The 17,156-nt window shown below is 46.0% G+C and overlaps 1 protein-coding gene across 5 annotated transcripts in view; it reads left to right on the forward strand.

Moving 5' to 3' along the window:
• Window positions 1-17,156, forward strand: part of ATP2B4 (ATPase plasma membrane Ca2+ transporting 4) — a 104,651-nt gene that overhangs the window by 79,857 nt on the left and 7,638 nt on the right. For 3 of the 5 annotated variants that reach the window (XM_065938189.1, XM_065938191.1, XM_065938190.1), the window contains exons 14-20: window positions 546-633; window positions 1,278-1,384; window positions 6,444-6,635; window positions 7,079-7,292; window positions 7,839-8,050; window positions 9,035-9,142; window positions 11,087-11,263. In XM_065938189.1, coding sequence (XP_065794261.1) covers window positions 546-633; window positions 1,278-1,384; window positions 6,444-6,635; window positions 7,079-7,292; window positions 7,839-8,050; window positions 9,035-9,142; window positions 11,087-11,263 — 1,098 coding nt within the window. Of the gene's footprint in view, window positions 1-545; window positions 634-1,277; window positions 1,385-6,443; window positions 6,636-7,078; window positions 7,293-7,838; window positions 8,051-9,034; window positions 9,143-11,086; window positions 11,264-14,920; window positions 15,102-17,156 lie in introns of all 5 variants that reach the window. The other 2 variants (XM_065938193.1, XM_065938192.1) reach the window with 2 other exon arrangements.

Genomic DNA, 17,156 nt, shown 5'->3' on the forward strand with positions numbered 1-17,156 from the left:
GCTGCTCAGACAGTAAAATTGGGAATTTTTTCTTCTCACTGTATTCATTCACAAGCTATCTTTTGAGGCTAACTTCTCACACCTCCCCATTTTCTCCAGTCGTGGGATGCCTTTGTCCCGATTTTCCTCTACCCCACCCCTCCTGTGTCACTGCCCTGTGACTGGCAGGGGCTCGGATTGGTGACAGGGTAAGATCTGGGTGTGGGAAGGCCACAGCTCCTGGTCTAAGTAGCAACTGAAGCTGAGACCTCAGAGGCACTACTTCAGCCAACAGTGAAGGGTCCCGCCTTCCGTCAGGGTCTCAAAACTAGGGGTTGGCTCCCAGGGAGGGAGTTGGCAAGAAAAGAAGACAAGCAGGGCCTGAATGGTCAGCATCTGTGGACCCGCCCTCGGAGCCGAGCTGGCTGCTTCGCCTCCACTGGAGGCCAGGGTCACGCTCCCGGGGGGCCCGAGGGACACCAGCTGCCCCAGGAGCTTGGCGCATGTGGAGACTTTCCTGGCAGCTGCTCTGAGCTTGACTGACCCAGGTGTGTCTGCTGTTCCAGGTAGAGCAGGAAAAGCTGGACAAGATCTGGCCTAAGCTCCGAGTGCTGGCGCGGTCTTCCCCCACTGACAAGCACACACTGGTGAAAGGTGAGGTCGGCTCCTGAGCAGGTGCCTGGGATAGAGGAAGGCAGACCAGGGCGAGCACAGATAAAGAACCGAAGCCAAAGCAACTCTCTCGTCCTGAATAGGGAGGCCTAGGAGAGCTTCCCAGCTCATGGGAAGAACATGCAGGTTAGCAAACGTCTGAGCACCTGGTGAGTATAAGCTATATGATGAAGTCATTTTTAAACATTATCATGTTTGTCCATAGTACTGGGAATTAGGCAATACAGGTTAAGCTCTTCCCATTCTGCAAAAAAGAAAGTTAGAGGCTGAGACAACACGTAACTTATCCAAATTGCCCAACTGGTAAATGGAAGTGTTATTGTTCAACCTCTGGGTCTCTGCCTTCAAATCATGCAGTGCTTTTTCGACTGCATGATAGCTGTCTTGATGTACCAGACAGGATATCTGATAAGGTTAGACTTTCTTAGCTTAGATTGCTACCTGTGAAACAATTTACTGCCATTTGGTGACGCTATAAAACCTCCAGCATAGGGAAAAAAGAAGGAAAGAGTGTAAAAATGGAGGGATGACATTGGAGGGTGACAGGGATTAGAGAGAAAGGCCAGAAAAGCATCTTTTGTGGGAAAGCGGCCCCCGACCTCACTGTGGTGCACCTGTCTCCCCAGGCATCATCGACAGCACTGTCGGGGACCAGCGGCAGGTGGTGGCTGTCACCGGTGACGGCACCAATGACGGGCCAGCTCTGAAGAAAGCAGACGTTGGTTTTGCCATGGTAAGCAGCTCAGCGTAGCATCTCTCTCTGACTGCAAGCTGCCTCTGCCAGCGGGAAGCCCAAACAGGCTGACATCCTTCTGCTTCTTGGACCTTCGCATCCCACTTTGTGCTCTTTTCTCTAACTCCATCTCACCTACCTGCCTGCCCAATAATAATATATATAATGAGGGACTCATGAAGTATGAAGACAGGAAAATCATGAGGTTTCATTACGCAGGAAAATAAGACAAACTGAAACTTACCCATGAATATGATAATATTGTCTGCCTAGGCACACTATAGAAAATTCTGTATTGGAAATTCCATATGGAAAGTGTGTATTCTGTAGTTAGCACTGTTCATCACTCTGCTTATGAGGCCAGGAGCATCAGAATCACTTAGAAAGTTCATTTAAAATCACATGCGATAGCATCTGGGCCAGGTCCCAGAATGTTTGTTGTTGTTCAGTTGCTGAGTTATGTGTGACTCTTTGCGACCCCATGGACTGCAGCACACCAGGCTTCCCTGTCCATCACCACCTCCTGGAGTTTGCTCAAACTCATGTCCGTCAAGTCAGTGATGCCATCCACCCATCTCATCCTCTGTCGTCCCCTTCTCCTCCTGCCTTCAATCTTTCCAGCATCAGGGTCTTTTCCAGTGAGTCAGCTCTTCGCATCAGGTGGCCAAAGTGTTGGAGCTTCACCTTCAGCATCAGCCCTTCCAGTGGATATTCAGGGTTGATCTTTAAGATGGATTTGTTTGATCTCCTTGCAGTCCAAGGGACTCTCAAGAGTCTTCTCCAACACCACAATTTGAAAGCATTAATTCTTTGGCGCTCAGTTTTCTTTATGGTTCAGTCTCATATCCATACATGACCACTGGAAAAACCATAGCCTTGACTAGACGGATCTTTGTTGGCCAAGTAATATCTCTGCGTTTTAATATGTTGTCTAGGTTGGTCATAGCTTTTCTTTCAAGGAGCAAGCCTCTTTTAATTTCGTGGCTGCAGTCACCATCTGCAGTGATTTTGGAGCCCAAACAGAAATCTTTAGGTTCTTCTTAACAGGTGCACTTGTTGATTCTAATGCTCAGGGATATTTAGAAGCCCTCAGATAGCAAAGTACATTCTCACATTCAAGTAGGTAATGATTGTAAGCTTCCCATACATTTTGAACTGTTGGTGATTTTTAAGCAGTAGAAGGTGATTCAAGCAGAACTCGATCTTTAGGGTGCTCTCTTTAAAACCCAGAAAATAAATTTTAAAAGTTTTTATCCTAGGGAATTTCAAGAACATACAAAAATAGAATAATTTATTGTGTTGGCCCACATATACATATTTCCCCTTCTCCAGCTGGATTACTCTGAAACATTTCCAAGATATTATATCATTTCATCCAGTATGTGTCTCTGGAAGAGAAATATGTCTCAATAAAATATATTTAAAAGAATCATATACCATTGTCTCACAACAATATTGATTCCTTGCTATCACTAGATACCTAGTCAATGTTCACATTTCTCTTCATAAGTTTTTTGTTTTTCTAAATTATTTGTCCAAATCAGAATCCAAACAAAATCCATACACTGTGGTTGGTTGATATGTACCTTAAATGTATAAATGTATAATAGTAGTTCCTAAAGTGTGCTCTTCCACCTATGCCTGGAAACCTATAGAAATGCAGATTTCAGGCCTCGCCCCAGACCTCCTGAATCAGAAACCTTGTAGTGGGGGCCAGAAGTCTGTGTTTGAACAGGCCCTCTGGGTAATTCTCACGCATCCTAAAGTTTGAGAACCACTGACCCCATAGGATCTATGTGTCAGGGATTCCCAAGACCACCCTTTACATTTGCGGATTTGCTTGGAGGACTCAGGGGACTTGGCCTATAACTGTACTCATGGCTAAGATTTAGTCCACTGGTATACTAAGAATCTAGTGAAACAGTCACAGACAGGGTCTGCAGTCCACATGCAGGCTTTCTTATGATCTCTCCCTGTTGTGAGGGGGTCAAAAAAAAGCACCTGCTTTCCCTAGCAATGACAATGTAGTGATACATGTGAGGTTTCTGCCCAGAGAAACCCATCAGAGACTTGGCACCCTAGAGTTTTATCAAGGTTGGTCACATAAGCACCGTCAACCCAGCATATGCTAAGATTCCAGACTCCTAGACGGAAGCAGCTTTTCAATGGAAAATAAGAAAAATTAGTGAATCACTAATTAATTTTCAGTTAATGTTAACTGAGAACATTCTCAGAGCCAAGTTCCCAGATGCTAACCAAGGGCCAACCTTGCAAACAGACCTTTCTCAAGATAGCAGCCTCAACCATGCTATGTTAATTCTTTTCTGCACAAGGCCTTCCATCTTTTTTTCTAGCTATTTAATTTTGAAGGAAACAATTTGTTTTTCTATGTAGGATATACCACGTCATGGATTTTGTTGATTATATCCCTATGTCCTTTAACGTGCCCTTGTATTGTCTATAAAGTAGTATTTAGTATTTCCTATAAACTAGTATTTAGTTCTATGAGCAGTCAGATTCTACACCCCATCTTTCACTAAGGGCTGCAATATGACAATGTTCTGATTTTCTTTATTTATTAACTTGAATACTTCTATAAAAAGAAAATTACCCTCATCAACTCTTTGGTTCAGCTCCTTTTTGAAAGATAGGTTAAATGCTTGATTTTTTTTCCATTATTTACCAGTTCCCAAAACAATGAGTTGATTTTTTGGGATCCTCCAAAGTTGTCCAATGAGTTTTTTTTTTTTAACTTACTAAACTACTAAAAGTTAATTGTCTGTTTTTTAAAATATCATTATAAGCTCATATTCTTTTGAATATATGTGATACGTTTCCATCCATTGCCCATGTTGTTATTTTGATGTTCATACTGGCCCATCATTAGCCTCTTCCACACTGCTAAGCACTTTGGATGTAACCTCAGTTCTCTGTAATAGCATTCTTGGTCTCTTGCATGATAAGATGTTCCACATCCATCATGCATATTTCTTGTCCTAGATTTAGAATCATTCACTTCTCAAAGGAGTTCTGCTTCATTTTAGTGAGAAATGGTATTTAGAGAACACAATCTGAATGTCAGGATGTTCTTTGCTTCTGAGTAAATTATTGTTTCTAGAACTTTTCAGTGGACAAAGCTAGGAAATACATCTTTTATATCTCTTTTTGGTTTTGTGTTTCTTTGTTTTAAAGGTAGAATACTTCATGAATTCATATTGGCATTTCCAATTCAAATTTAGAATTCTAGAACTAACTTCCTAATTTTACTTCCCTGATTTTACATTTATCTCTTAAGCTGAAAAATTGATCTAAGGGTATTAACATAATTATTATTTGCTTTATCCTAATATATATGTAATAGTCTCAAGATAGCAATGATAATACAATTACTGTACTAAAAGTAGTTAAAGATTTTTCTTATAGTTCTTTTTATCTTGTAGGTATATCCTACTACAGATGTAGGATCAAAGTACTGTGTTTTTCAAAAAGTCATTTAGAACTTTTCATTTTGTGTGGTTTGCTACCAACTGGTTATACCAGTTCATTTATATCATGTGTTGGGTTGTGGTTTTTTTTCCATTTTTGAGATTACTTATTTTAAACTTAATTTTGTTTTATACCTATATAAAGTAGTTACATAATTCTAAACTAAAATACACAGAACAAAATCTATTTATAGAAGTCTCACTTCCATCCCTGTCACCTCCAGCCTGTTGCCTCCTTCTTAATAACACAGATAGCATCTTTGATTTTTGGTTTATCCTTCTGTTTGCTCCTTTAAAAATATAGTCAAATGTGTAGTATATTTATATCCCATTCTCTTAAATAAGTGACACTTAGCTATATTTATCTGTATACACACTATATTCTCTTTTTTTCCACCTTGCTGTTTTTCATTTAACAACCTAACTTGGAGATTATTCCATAGTAGTACATATATAAAGACATCCTTCCTTTCTTTTTTTTTTCCTTTCTTTTAACAGTGCATAGTACAGAATCGTGTGGATATATTAGAGAACCTTTTGAAAGGGAAACTGAATTATATAGTATGCCTAACAGATACTCATTTGTTGCGATGTGGATAGGAAAACAGTACTGCCAGGTAAACAGAACAAATAATCTAATGGTACAGATCAGATTCGCAAACCAGCTCCTCCGGAGGTTACAGGGGCTGGGAGACATGGCACAGAAGTATGGTCTGGGGGTGTTAGGGACAGCTTTGTCTAGCAAGCAGGGCTTAATTAATTTACAGGGGCCTTAAGGATAGCTGTCGGACACGACTGAGCAACTTTCACTTCATTAGGGATAGATAGGATTTAAATAGAAGGGGAAAGAGGATGTTCCAGGCTTGGACAAAGGATGTAAGTAGAAGACTGAACTCTCGAAATGAATGAGAGAATTCAGGGAGTTGTGAATAAATCAGTAGTTTTGAGCAGAAAGCTTATATAAGAGCAGTTTGGAAAATGAACCGAAGTTCACTTGTTGAAGACTTTGACTACCAGATTAGAAAGTTTACTGTTTCTCAAGCACCGCTTTCAACCACTGATATGTCTGTTTACAAACCTTGAGTGGTTCCCCAGGAACAGGATTTTTAATAGGGACAGGATATCTGAACCGTGCTGCTGGACTGCTCCTTCTAGGAAAGAACGTGGAGTGACTTCAAGGTGTGGGGGACATAAGGATTTAAATTGGATATTTAATTTGGAGGTAGAACAGAAAGGACTTTTCCCCCATCTTCTAGTTACTTTCTAAGGTGGAGAAGTAGGCGGGACAGGAGACCGGAATATCGAAGGTGACTGTGATTTCCAGTCTCAGCTCAGGAGTGCGGAGCTGGCATCGTGGCCCGGTGCCCTCTTCCACACGTGGCGGCGGCACATTTGCCTTCATTCTCTTTGGAGAGACCAGAACACGGTGGTTTAGTCGGTAGAGCTGTGTGGCTGCTGTGCCCGCTGGTGTTCGTGCCGACTTCTGAGGCTTCTTGGAGTTCAGGAAATGAGTTCAGAGTACAGATGAGCTCTTTTTCCAGGTCCTCACTGTTTTCCTCCCCCTCTTACCTAAGGGTATTGCAGGCACAGATGTGGCAAAGGAGGCCTCTGACATCATCCTAACAGATGACAACTTCACCAGCATTGTGAAGGCGGTGATGTGGGGACGGAACGTCTACGACAGCATCTCCAAGTTCCTGCAGTTCCAGCTCACCGTCAACGTGGTGGCTGTGATCGTGGCCTTCACTGGAGCCTGCATCACCCAGGTGGGATGAGCTGAGACGGGAGGGATGAGGCTGGGGTCAAGGAACAAGGGGTATGACGTTACAGCGTGTCGACTAAGGAGCAAGGCCCAGCGTTTCTGCAGGGGTGTTGGGGCAGGAATTCGCTCTTCCAAGCCTCCATCTGCTCCTGTGGGAGGATGATCATTTATCTACCATTAATGCAGCACTTACATGTTGGCCATTGTAATAAGCGCTTATATGTAGTTTCTCTGATCTTCAAAAACAACCTTGCAAAGTAGGTATTATCCCCATTTTACAGGTGAAGAACCCAAGACTCAAAGAGGTTAAATAAGTTTCTAAGTGTGATTCAGCTAATAAGTGGATAGCAGGAGGTAGGCCCTTTCAAGGGCAAAGGTGAGGCTGACGAGTGAGGTGAGGGGTAGTCTGCAAGGAAAGCTAAAAGGAGGGGTTCTTCTTCCTGCCAGGATTCCCCACTGAAGGCCGTGCAGATGTTGTGGGTTAATCTAATCATGGACACCTTTGCCTCGCTGGCCCTGGCCACAGAGCCTCCTACAGACTCTCTGCTGAAGCGTCGGCCCTATGGCCGCAATAAGCCTCTGATCTCGCGCACCATGATGAAGAACATCCTGGGTCACGCCGTCTATCAGCTCTCCGTCATCTTTTTCCTCGTTTTTGCTGGTGAGCCACGGGGAGGATGGGGTAGGGGGCAGCGTGTGGAGTGCAAGAGGGAGATGGGGCAGAGACCAGCCCAAGAGGAGAAGGGAGCAGGGAGCAGGCTGAGCCAGCGGGGCGGTAGCATCTTCACGCGCTGAGTGCACCTCTGTTCCCACGCCATGGTGCATTATGGCATTCTCTGACTCCTCTTAAGAATCTCACAGGGGTAACTTTATGACACCTTTCTTTACCTCGTAAAACCAAAACTTAGGTCACATATTGAGTAAATAGCGGCACTGTGTTTCAAACCTATGTCTGCCAGACTCTAGTGCATGTAGTTTTACCACCATGCATTGCCACAAGAAGGCAAATATTGATGGAACAAACTGAGAGAGAAGGTCAGAAATGTTGAGACTGAAAATGTTTGATGACTGTGTGGCTCGGATACTGACCGGTTAGAATGGACACCAACCCTAAGCAACCAGTGAGGCCCTACTCATCTGTCTTGACTCAACCTCAGCCCTCCCTGAGAGTGTACTCAATCTTGCGGTGCACCCCTCTCCCGACTAGGTGAGAAATTCTTTGACATTGACAGCGGGAGGAGAGCGCCTCTGCATTCTCCGCCCAGCCAGCACTACACCATTGTTTTCAACACCTTCGTGCTCATGCAGCTCTTCAACGAAATCAATTCCCGCAAGATCCACGGAGAGAGGAATGTCTTCTCGGGCATCTTCCGCAATCTCATCTTCTGCTCAGTGGTGCTGGGCACATTCGTCAGCCAGGTGAGATTCTAGCTAGGATTGGGATAGAAGGTCTGGGAAGATAAAGGCCAGACGCTGGAAGCCAGGATGCCCTGAGTGCCCCAGAAGAGGAGTAGGGGACGGCTAGGGACTTAGGCTGTGGGTTGAACACTTTGGGGTTCCCAGCTGGTTCTCATTTGCTCATTTCTCTAGAATTGGATCCCTCTGTGTTGAGTGCTCCAGTGCACAGCAGCATGTTGGTAGTGAATAAAGTAAAATTTGTAGAAGTCTATCCTTAACTTTCTAGAACACAGAAATTTAACATAGTGACCGGGAGGAAGGTCACTGCCCTCTGACCCTTTCATGCCTCGTGCCGGCGCACTTGAAATGTGCATGAAGGTGCCAAGTAGGCATCTCCCTGGCCCTGCCACTGTGTTCTGAAAGGACTCGTGGTACAAAATGCTACACTGTTCAGAGTAAAGGAGAAGAAATGGAATGGTGCCACATGTAGCTGACAGATAAGCCTGATGTGGTTTCCTTCTGTGGGACTGGAGTCAAGGGCATGACTGCCCTGCTGGTGAAAGGATCGAGCCCCTTTCTTCTTGCCGCCATCAGAGATATCCTAAGACAGATGCCATGCAAGAGATGATGAGCAGAAGAGCGCCTGCCTCTCCCTTACTTGCACCCCTCCTAAGTTTCCCTTCTTTATCACTGTGCCTTCTCTTTCTTACCCGTTGGCTTCAGACACAGGAAGCCCTTAGCTCCCCTTGATCCCCGCGTCTTTTAATTAATAGTGTTCACAGTGACTGGAAACTCCCCATCGGAAGGCTCTACAAAGACTGTTGGTGTCTCTCTTCCCTTCTCCCCATCTGGGTCTCTTCTTTCTCCTTCCCCAACAAGCATACCAGGGTTTGCACCGCAGGGATCCTGGGGCAGGGAGCTGACGTGGCTTTGGTGGCCTTGACTAGAGGGCTGGCTACCTGTTACTCACCTCCCAGTCACAGGCTGCCTCTTTGTCTGTTCTAGATTATCATCGTGGAATTTGGGGGCAAACCCTTCAGTTGTACGAAGCTCACCCTGTCCCAGTGGTTCTGGTGTCTCTTCATTGGTATTGGAGAGCTGTTGTGGGGCCAGGTGAGTACAGACACACCCTTCCCGCGGTCACACAGCCGCAGACCTTCCCTCCCCTAGATGAGATGGAACAAGCAACTTTGGAGGCTCCCAGCTCCAAAGCTTCATATTCTGCTTCCCTGTTCCCTCTGCCACCAGGTTTTCAGGTTCTTTCCATCTTGCAGGATTCCAAAGCAGAATGATGAGTGCCCACCACTTCAGAGGCTTCTGATCTCTTCTCTAATCATGCCTGGAGACAGACAAATCCCTTAGCTTCTCTGAGATGGAAGTGGAAATTTTCAGTGCTAATTTTGCTAAAAGAAAAAGAAAAAAGTCAGGGTGTTAGAAGCAGAAGCGTTTACAAAGCCCATGTCTGCAGTGAAGCTGCAGTCTGGTCGCGTGCTCTGCGCAATGCCGCAGGACTCCCTTGCCCCTGCTGTCTCTCACCATCGCCTTATCCAGGATGAGCGCCTGACCATCACCTGAGACAAATTCAGATTCACGCGGTCTCTAGAGAAGCAGTGTAGTGTATGGTTCAAAGCCCAGACTTTGCAACCGACTACCTTGGTTTGATCCTGGTTGTTTTTTACAAACTGCATCATAGTGAGTAAGTTTCTTAGCAGCTCTGCCTCAGTTTCCTCAACTCAGGATAGCAAGGCCATTGTGAATCATACTTAATCAACAATCCACTTTCAATATAGAAATGACTTAGACAAATGTCTAGTACCTTGTAAATAGTCAATAAATGTTAGCTATTAACATTATAATAATATAATGTTATTTTGGTTTGGTAGCAGTTTGATTCCTTCCCCAGTACCACTTTACAACTCCCCCCCATCATCAGTTCTGCCCTGGGCTATGCTTCTGCTTTGCAGACCCCAGGTCTCCACGGATTGGTGCCCAGCCACCTGAGTAATGGAGTCTTTCCTTAACTGGCCCCAAAGATTCCTCCCTGGGACTGCAGGCTTTCCCCCATAAACCTGCTGGTCATTTCTTCCATACCTCCGAGTTGCCTCCCTGATTAATCCCTATCCCAGTTCCTGACACACGTCCCTCCAACCTGCTTTGTTTGCTGTTTGTTTACCAGTGGGTCCCTAAAGCTTTCTCGTTTCATGTACTGTTTGAAACACTCACCTGGATCGAGTTTCGCATGTGGCCATGTGGCCTTGAAGCCTTCCTTCTGTATCACAACAGCTCCTTCCAACATCCAAAAGCAGCATGTGGACATTATATTTCAAACATCTGACTCCACGTAGGACTGCTCACACAGTCCCCCGGTCCCAACTGAGCCCTGTCTGCTCCTCTTCTTATTTGTAAAGGGGAACTGACTGTCAGGCACTGAGCTCACTGAGTGATTCATTTTGAATTGCAAGCCCAAGCTCCTGCTCCATATCCTCTGAGAATACTTATATGTCCCTTCTGTGGGCTGGCCCATCCACTTTCTCACCCGAAGCCCAGGAAAGCCTTCAGGGTCCTCTCACTGTAGTTTTATAAAAGAGCAATGACTTAGCATATGGAAACTGAGAAGAGGATCCCTACCCCCCAGCAGCCTTCCTTCCCCTTTGTGCTCACACATACATTGTGACCGTCTTGTCCTCAGCCGTGTTTTGCCCCAGATTCTTGTCTGTGTCCCTTCCCACTATGTACCACGCATTCCCTTAAGAGACAGATGGCAAAATGGAAAGAGAGAACTGAGACAGGAGGAGGAGAATAAAGTATGTCCCAAGGCAGATGCTGGTCAGATACTAGAATTTAAGTTCTCCTTCATACGTCTGCAAGTGCAAACATCTGGTCAGCCCCCGGCAGATGCTGGCCCAGGTGGGCTGGTCCTTTTCCCTCTGTTCTCCCAGCCAGGGAGAGGGGTGCTGGGGCCAAGCGTGACTCGCCCAGGGCCTGGCCCACGCAGCCTAGTGACAGCTCTTCTCAGCCTGATCCTCGTGTCTCCCCTTTTGCTGCACCTGCTCTCAGGTCATTTCCACGATACCTACCCAATCCCTGAAGTTCCTGAAGGAGGCTGGACACGGCACCACCAAAGAGGAGATCACTAAGGATGCCGAGGGGCTGGACGAGATTGACCACGCAGAGATGGAGCTGCGCAGAGGCCAGATCCTCTGGTTCCGGGGCCTGAACCGTATCCAGACTCAGGTATGGTGATGGTGGCCTGTCCTGGCCCTGGAGGAGGAATCCCCTCCGTCTTTATTGGGAGGTGTCGGGAGGGTAGTAGTTCTTGATGGCTAGTGTCTCTACCCTTCTTAAGGCCCTCTCATTGATGGGTAGCCCAAACTCCCTTGCTTCAGGATAGACAGAGGCAGAGGCAGCGGTCTCCTCCTCTGAAAGGAGACTGATTGTGGAGAGCCCAGAGCACAGGACCCCAGCTGCCAGCATGGTCCTCTAGCTTTGGGCTTGTCTGAAGGCCACTTCCCACCCTTCACGGGTAGGCAAGCTTCCCGCTTACAGCCTCTTGGAAGCAATAGGCCTAACCTCTGGTGGGAAATGTTCAGAGTCTTTCCTGACCCTGCAGAAGAAAGGGTTCAGACAGTATCTCTGTACCATCATCCCCAGCAGACATTTGCTGTACATCCTCAAGCAGCTGTTAAGGGAATGTAGATGTTATCTGGAGGATCTTTGTAAAAGCAACTCACTCTTTTATGTCTTCCCCACTCAAAATGTAAGACCATGATGGGGAACGTTATTGCTAAGTGTATATAAATAACAGCAGTCTCTCAGTGCCTGAGTGTCTTTTACAGGTTCAGATTTTCTCCCCAGAAAAGAAGAGGCTATAATTTCTTCACACCATTTCCCTTCCTGTGCTCTCTGAAATGGGATAGACGCTGCTCCTGCTGCCTTAAGCCCCTTGCCTCTAGCCCTACAGTAACTTTCTCTCCCCACCTTTCATGCAGCAACTATAGCTGCCTTTTCCTGGGTAAATGGCCTGGTCTAGATACTGATAATCTTAACACTTCCCTGTTCTTACCTCACATACCTCTATTGTGTTAGTCCTAAAATTTCCTGTCTCAGGGAACTGTAAATCCCCAAGTTCTCAAAGGTGTCCTCCAGAGAACACCTATCCCTCTCTGCAGATTGGCTAGAGATCCCAGAAGTAAATTTCACCCTCTAAACATAGCACTGCATGTGGTTTCAAAAGTTCCTTCGTCAAGCCCACCACTTTCTAGGGAAGAAAGGTGAAAAGAATATTCTACGGTAAATACAGGGATCGCCCCTTATCCATGACCTTGCTTTCCTTGGTTTCAGTTACCTGTGGTCACCCACAATCTGAAAATATTAAATGAAAACTACCATAAATAAATAACTCGTAAGTTTTCCATTTTATGCCATTCTGAGTAGCTGATGAAGTCTCATACTGTCCCACTCCATCCTGCCCTGGATGTAAATCATTCCATTGCCTATCACATCCTCACTATATCAGCTACCTGCCCATTAGTCTAGGAAAAAACATAGTATATACAGGATTTAACACTATCTGCAATTTCAAGCATCCACTGGGGGTCTTAGAATTTATCCCCTGCAGATAAGGGAGGACTCCTGTAGCAGCTGGGAATTGGTCTCCTGTAGACAGACAGCAGATGAAAATGGGAAACCAGGGCTAGGGAGAGAAATTCTGGGGCCCCTTTCCCCTGTCTTGAGCTCCTCCTCACAGAGGGAGAGCCCAGGGACCTGCAAAAGCCACCTCAGCACTTGCAGAGTTTTCACAGACCCCCCTCCAGACTGCACGTGCACCCCCAGCCAGGGCCCCCCGCGCCCTGAGAGCTCGGAGCCTGTGGCTCCCGTCTCTGAGGGCTCGGCGCTTCCTGCAGCCCTGTTCTTTTCAGAATAACCTGTCTTCTTTTCTTCCCTTCAGGATCATCTGCCTCCTCTTCTACTATGTACATTTTTTCCTAGCCAGGATCCCCTCGTTCCAGTGTCTCGTGGCTCCTTCCCAGTCTCCTCTCCTGGGGCTGAGACTCATGGATCTTCCCTCCCCTCCACTACCAATGTCCATCCCCTCGACTCTATACCTCTCTGGTTTTGCTGCCTGCATAGCTTTAGGTATACTACCTTTCTCTGTTGGAGCAAGAGGTACTTGGACCAGAATGACATTAAAGCCTGAACTGGACAACAAAGGCTACCTGTTAAAGGTGCTGTGATGAGCAGTCTGTGCCATCACCCCTGATTCCCCAGCAGCTGCGGCTGACTGTGCTAACCTTCACCCTGGATCCTAAAGCCCTGTCCTGGCATCAGCCCTTCACTCAGCAGAGCCGGTCCTTGTCATTCTCCTTGCAGCACCTGACATGGGAAGTGCCAGGCTCTGTCTCGTCCTGGTCTCTGTAGCTTTGGGAGACCTAAAAGCACCAGAGAGCAGAAGTTTGGGAAACTCAAGGGCTTGAATCTTGCTAAACTTCCAGCTTCATCGGGAGGTTGGGACCCTGTGGCCTTAACAAGCCAGAGGAGTGACTCTCCAGCTCCTTCTTGGTGTGGCTGAGCCCTTCCCACATGCAGACCTTTTTCTCCCACAGCATTAGGCTCCTCCATCCCTTGGAAGTGAGGACTGTATCATGTGATAGGAGTGGTATTTTAGCTCAAACCCGGTCTGAATCCAGAAACTAGCCCTAAACATTTCATGGCTTCTCAGGAAGCTTTATAAATAAGAGCAACTGTCTGACTCGCAAGGTCCCTGCTCTCCCACCTTCTCACCTGGGGAAGTGAGGTTAGATGAATGGGGTCAGCGCCTCTCCCACCTCCCTGGTGGACTGACCCGTGGTGTTAGGCATTTGGGCATTTTTAAGGTGATTCTACCAGATCCTGAAGGGTAAGGGAATTCTTTTTGATTTGTTCCTTGTTAGTCAGAAGTCAGGGATGAGGGTGGTAGGTTACCGAGGCCTCACATCAAGGCCACTGTCAGAAGACAAATGGCCTTCATTGCCTCTGTCTCTGAGGAGTCAGACCCTGAAAATCAGAGGCAGTCTGTGCAGGGCTAGACCCGCAGCTGGTGAGCACCGCCGCCACTCCCAGCCAGCTCCTCCTGGGCCCATCCACCTTCTGAGCTCTTGACTGCCCTTGTGCCGGCGATTCCAGGGACACGACTGCTGCTAGAGGCCTTCTCTCTAAGGGCCTGGCCGCTGGGCTCCTAAGCTCTGCCTTCAGAGGCCTTGTCCACTCCCACCCAAGGAAAGGGTATCTCAGAGAATAACCCAGAAGAGGGTGAGCCCAGCAATTCTGTGGTCCAGGAGCCTTACCCCTGTGGCCGCTCGTGTATGGGCTACCACACTGCCTCCATTTAAACACATAAGTTGTTTTCCTGGAAAATCTGCAATAATAAGTAATCAATTTAATTGGTTTAGAGTTCCTGAGCCTAAAAACTCAATAATATATACTTTGCCTACTATCTTAAATTGCATGCTTAATTTTTTTAAGAGTATGGGTCAAAGCAGTGAATAAGCTGTCACTGTCTATCAGGAGTCATGAGTGGGAAAAGTCCCTTTAAATTTTAGATATTTTTGGACACCAGCACACCTAAAATGTCCATCATAGGCTAAAAGGGAAAGGAAGACTAGATTCTGGCTGGGTATTTAGACTCCATGGCAAACTGTTCCTTAAATGAAGTGTGATGTGCAATTAACGTTTTTCCCCCCTTCTCCTGACCGTTGTTTTGTGTGTGAGGGATTCTCTCTGGCTTCCCATCTCCTGTCCCCTTTCCCCAGCTCTTTCCATCCCCTCCCCTAACCCTCTTGGACCCTCCCTTCCTCTTTTCCCACTTCTCTCTGACTATGGAGCAAAGCTGTCTCACTTTCTGATTCTTTGCAGATCGACGTAATTAACACATTCCAGACGGGAGCCTCTTTTAAGGGAGTCCTAAAGCGCCAGACCATGGGTCAACACCTTGATGTAAAACATGTTCCTAGCTCATCCTATGTAACAGTTGCACCAGTCAAATCTCCCCCCACCACTTCTGTTGCTGCTGCTGTTTCATCTCCTACTCTGGGCAGTGAGTGATAGTCTATTATGATGCATGATTTGCTAAAATGACCACAAGAGAGCACGTGGCATTCACTTTAACCAGTTGTGGTTATCTTTTCCTTTTGGTTTTTCCCTTTGATCTTTGAGTTAAGGGAAGAAAAGCTGGGGCAAATTCCCCACTCCAAAACTAGCTGTGTGCCCTTTAATTTTATTACTTTTTTAATGTTGAAAAGCTATTAAACCGTAACCATTTTAAAGACAGTAATCTTGTTTTCTGATTGTCCCCCTGCATTGCCTGTTCCTTCCTTGAGTTCTGTTTGTTTGTTTTCCTTTACTTTGTTTGTTGCTTTGTTTGAAGATGTTGTTGTTCCTTTCCTCTCCTTCTCCTCCTTTGAGCTTCAACTCTTATCTCCTAAGGCTAGGTATAAGGTTCAGCCAAATGAAGACTCGGGAACTCTCTTCATCTGGGGGCAAATTTGAGATGTCCTGAAAAAGGCGTGAAAGAAGCTATCATTCCCATTTTTTAAAAGCGGTAGATCTGTCATAGTTGAATCAATGTTGAGTTTGGCCAACACCAATAGTGTCCCTTTGGTCAGCACTCTACTGTCAGCCGGCAGTATTGGCTTAAAAGTGGTAGCTGAATGTGAAGAAAAGATACTCAGTTCAAATGCACAGGCCTGAGCATCCCCATTGTTTTATTTTTCAGGGATCTTAAGCCAAACTCTGGTTTAAGAATCTATTCATTCACATCTCATAGGAGAAATATATAAAAAGATCAAAATAACTTATTTTTCACCTGTTAAAATTTTTTTTTTTCTTTTAGGAATTTCTGAAGAGCAACCTTTTTTTTTCCCTCCTTTCCTCTAATTTGATTGTTTTACTTATAACCAACACTTCATATTTTATTTTGGCTGTAAAGTTTTAGGACCCCTTTCTCAGTCATCCTGTCAGCCAGAATGCCATCGAGGCTCACCCTAAGATCTGGTAGATTATAGGTAGATTATTGGATTATTGCTAATGCTTATACCTTCCTGTTCCTGATCTTTTTACCTTCCCCAAGTGGGACCCAGAGAGGAAATAGAAGTCTCTTTGCTGATAGTGCTGTTAAGGTATTTGGTGGGGAAGGAGTCTCTCTGTGTTAAGTATATTGTGGGCTTCAAATAGCTGAGTGTTTAGTCTGTTTCTTCCTCCCCCACTCCTGGATACCACCACTGTAACCCTGGGATGGGGGTGAAGAAAGAACAACTGCTTTATCTGTGGTTCACTTGATTGTGAGTGTGTAGGATGATCAGACCTAGATTATCCATTGTCTTTCTAGCCAGCCCTAAGTGTTCTTATGTGAGGTGTGAGGGGCAGGGGGAGAGGAGGTTTATGTAGATGCATGTTCTTTAGACCCAAAGGCAGCCAGGAACTACGTCTTACCCTACCAATATGCAAGGCTCTCTTGCCCTGCTGCTGCTGCTAAGTTGCTTCAGTCGTGTCGGACTCTGTGCGACCCCTGGATTCTCCAGGCAAGAACACTGGAGTGGGTTGCCATGTCCTTCTCCAGTGCATGAAAGTGAAAAGTGAAAGTGAAGTCGCTCAGTCGCGTCTGACTCTTAGCGACCCCATGGACTGCATCCTACCAGACTCCTCCGTCCATGGGATTCTCCAGGGAAGAGTACTGGAGTGGGGTGCCAGTGCCTTCTCCATCTCTTGCTCTAGTCCTCCCATATTCCTCTTATTTCCTGTTTTCTTCTAGTTTTACCATGTCCTTCGGATTTGTTTCTGTTCTTTTTTAAATCCTGCCTCTCTGTTGGGAAGGGTTAGTGTCACCTGTCCTGGTGGTTTGAAGGTGGGAGGACACTAAGCAAAAGCCAGCCCATCAGGCTTCTGTAGAGCTGCCGGCAGAGGACAGGGTTCAAACCTTCAAAGGTGGGGAATCCAGAGGGGCAGGCCATGCCTGCTTTTCCTCCAGCTGTGCCTTCTTACTGGAGGGCCTAGAAGGTATAGGCATGCACTTTAAAACCCATTTCCCATTCCAGATTTCCAAATGAATTCAATTATTTATCTAACCTTCGGCAGACAGATCTCTAAGATTTCC

The sequence above is a fragment of the Muntiacus reevesi genome, chromosome 5 (assembly GCF_963930625.1).
Source record: "Muntiacus reevesi chromosome 5, mMunRee1.1, whole genome shotgun sequence".
NCBI lineage: Eukaryota > Metazoa > Chordata > Mammalia > Artiodactyla > Cervidae > Muntiacus > Muntiacus reevesi.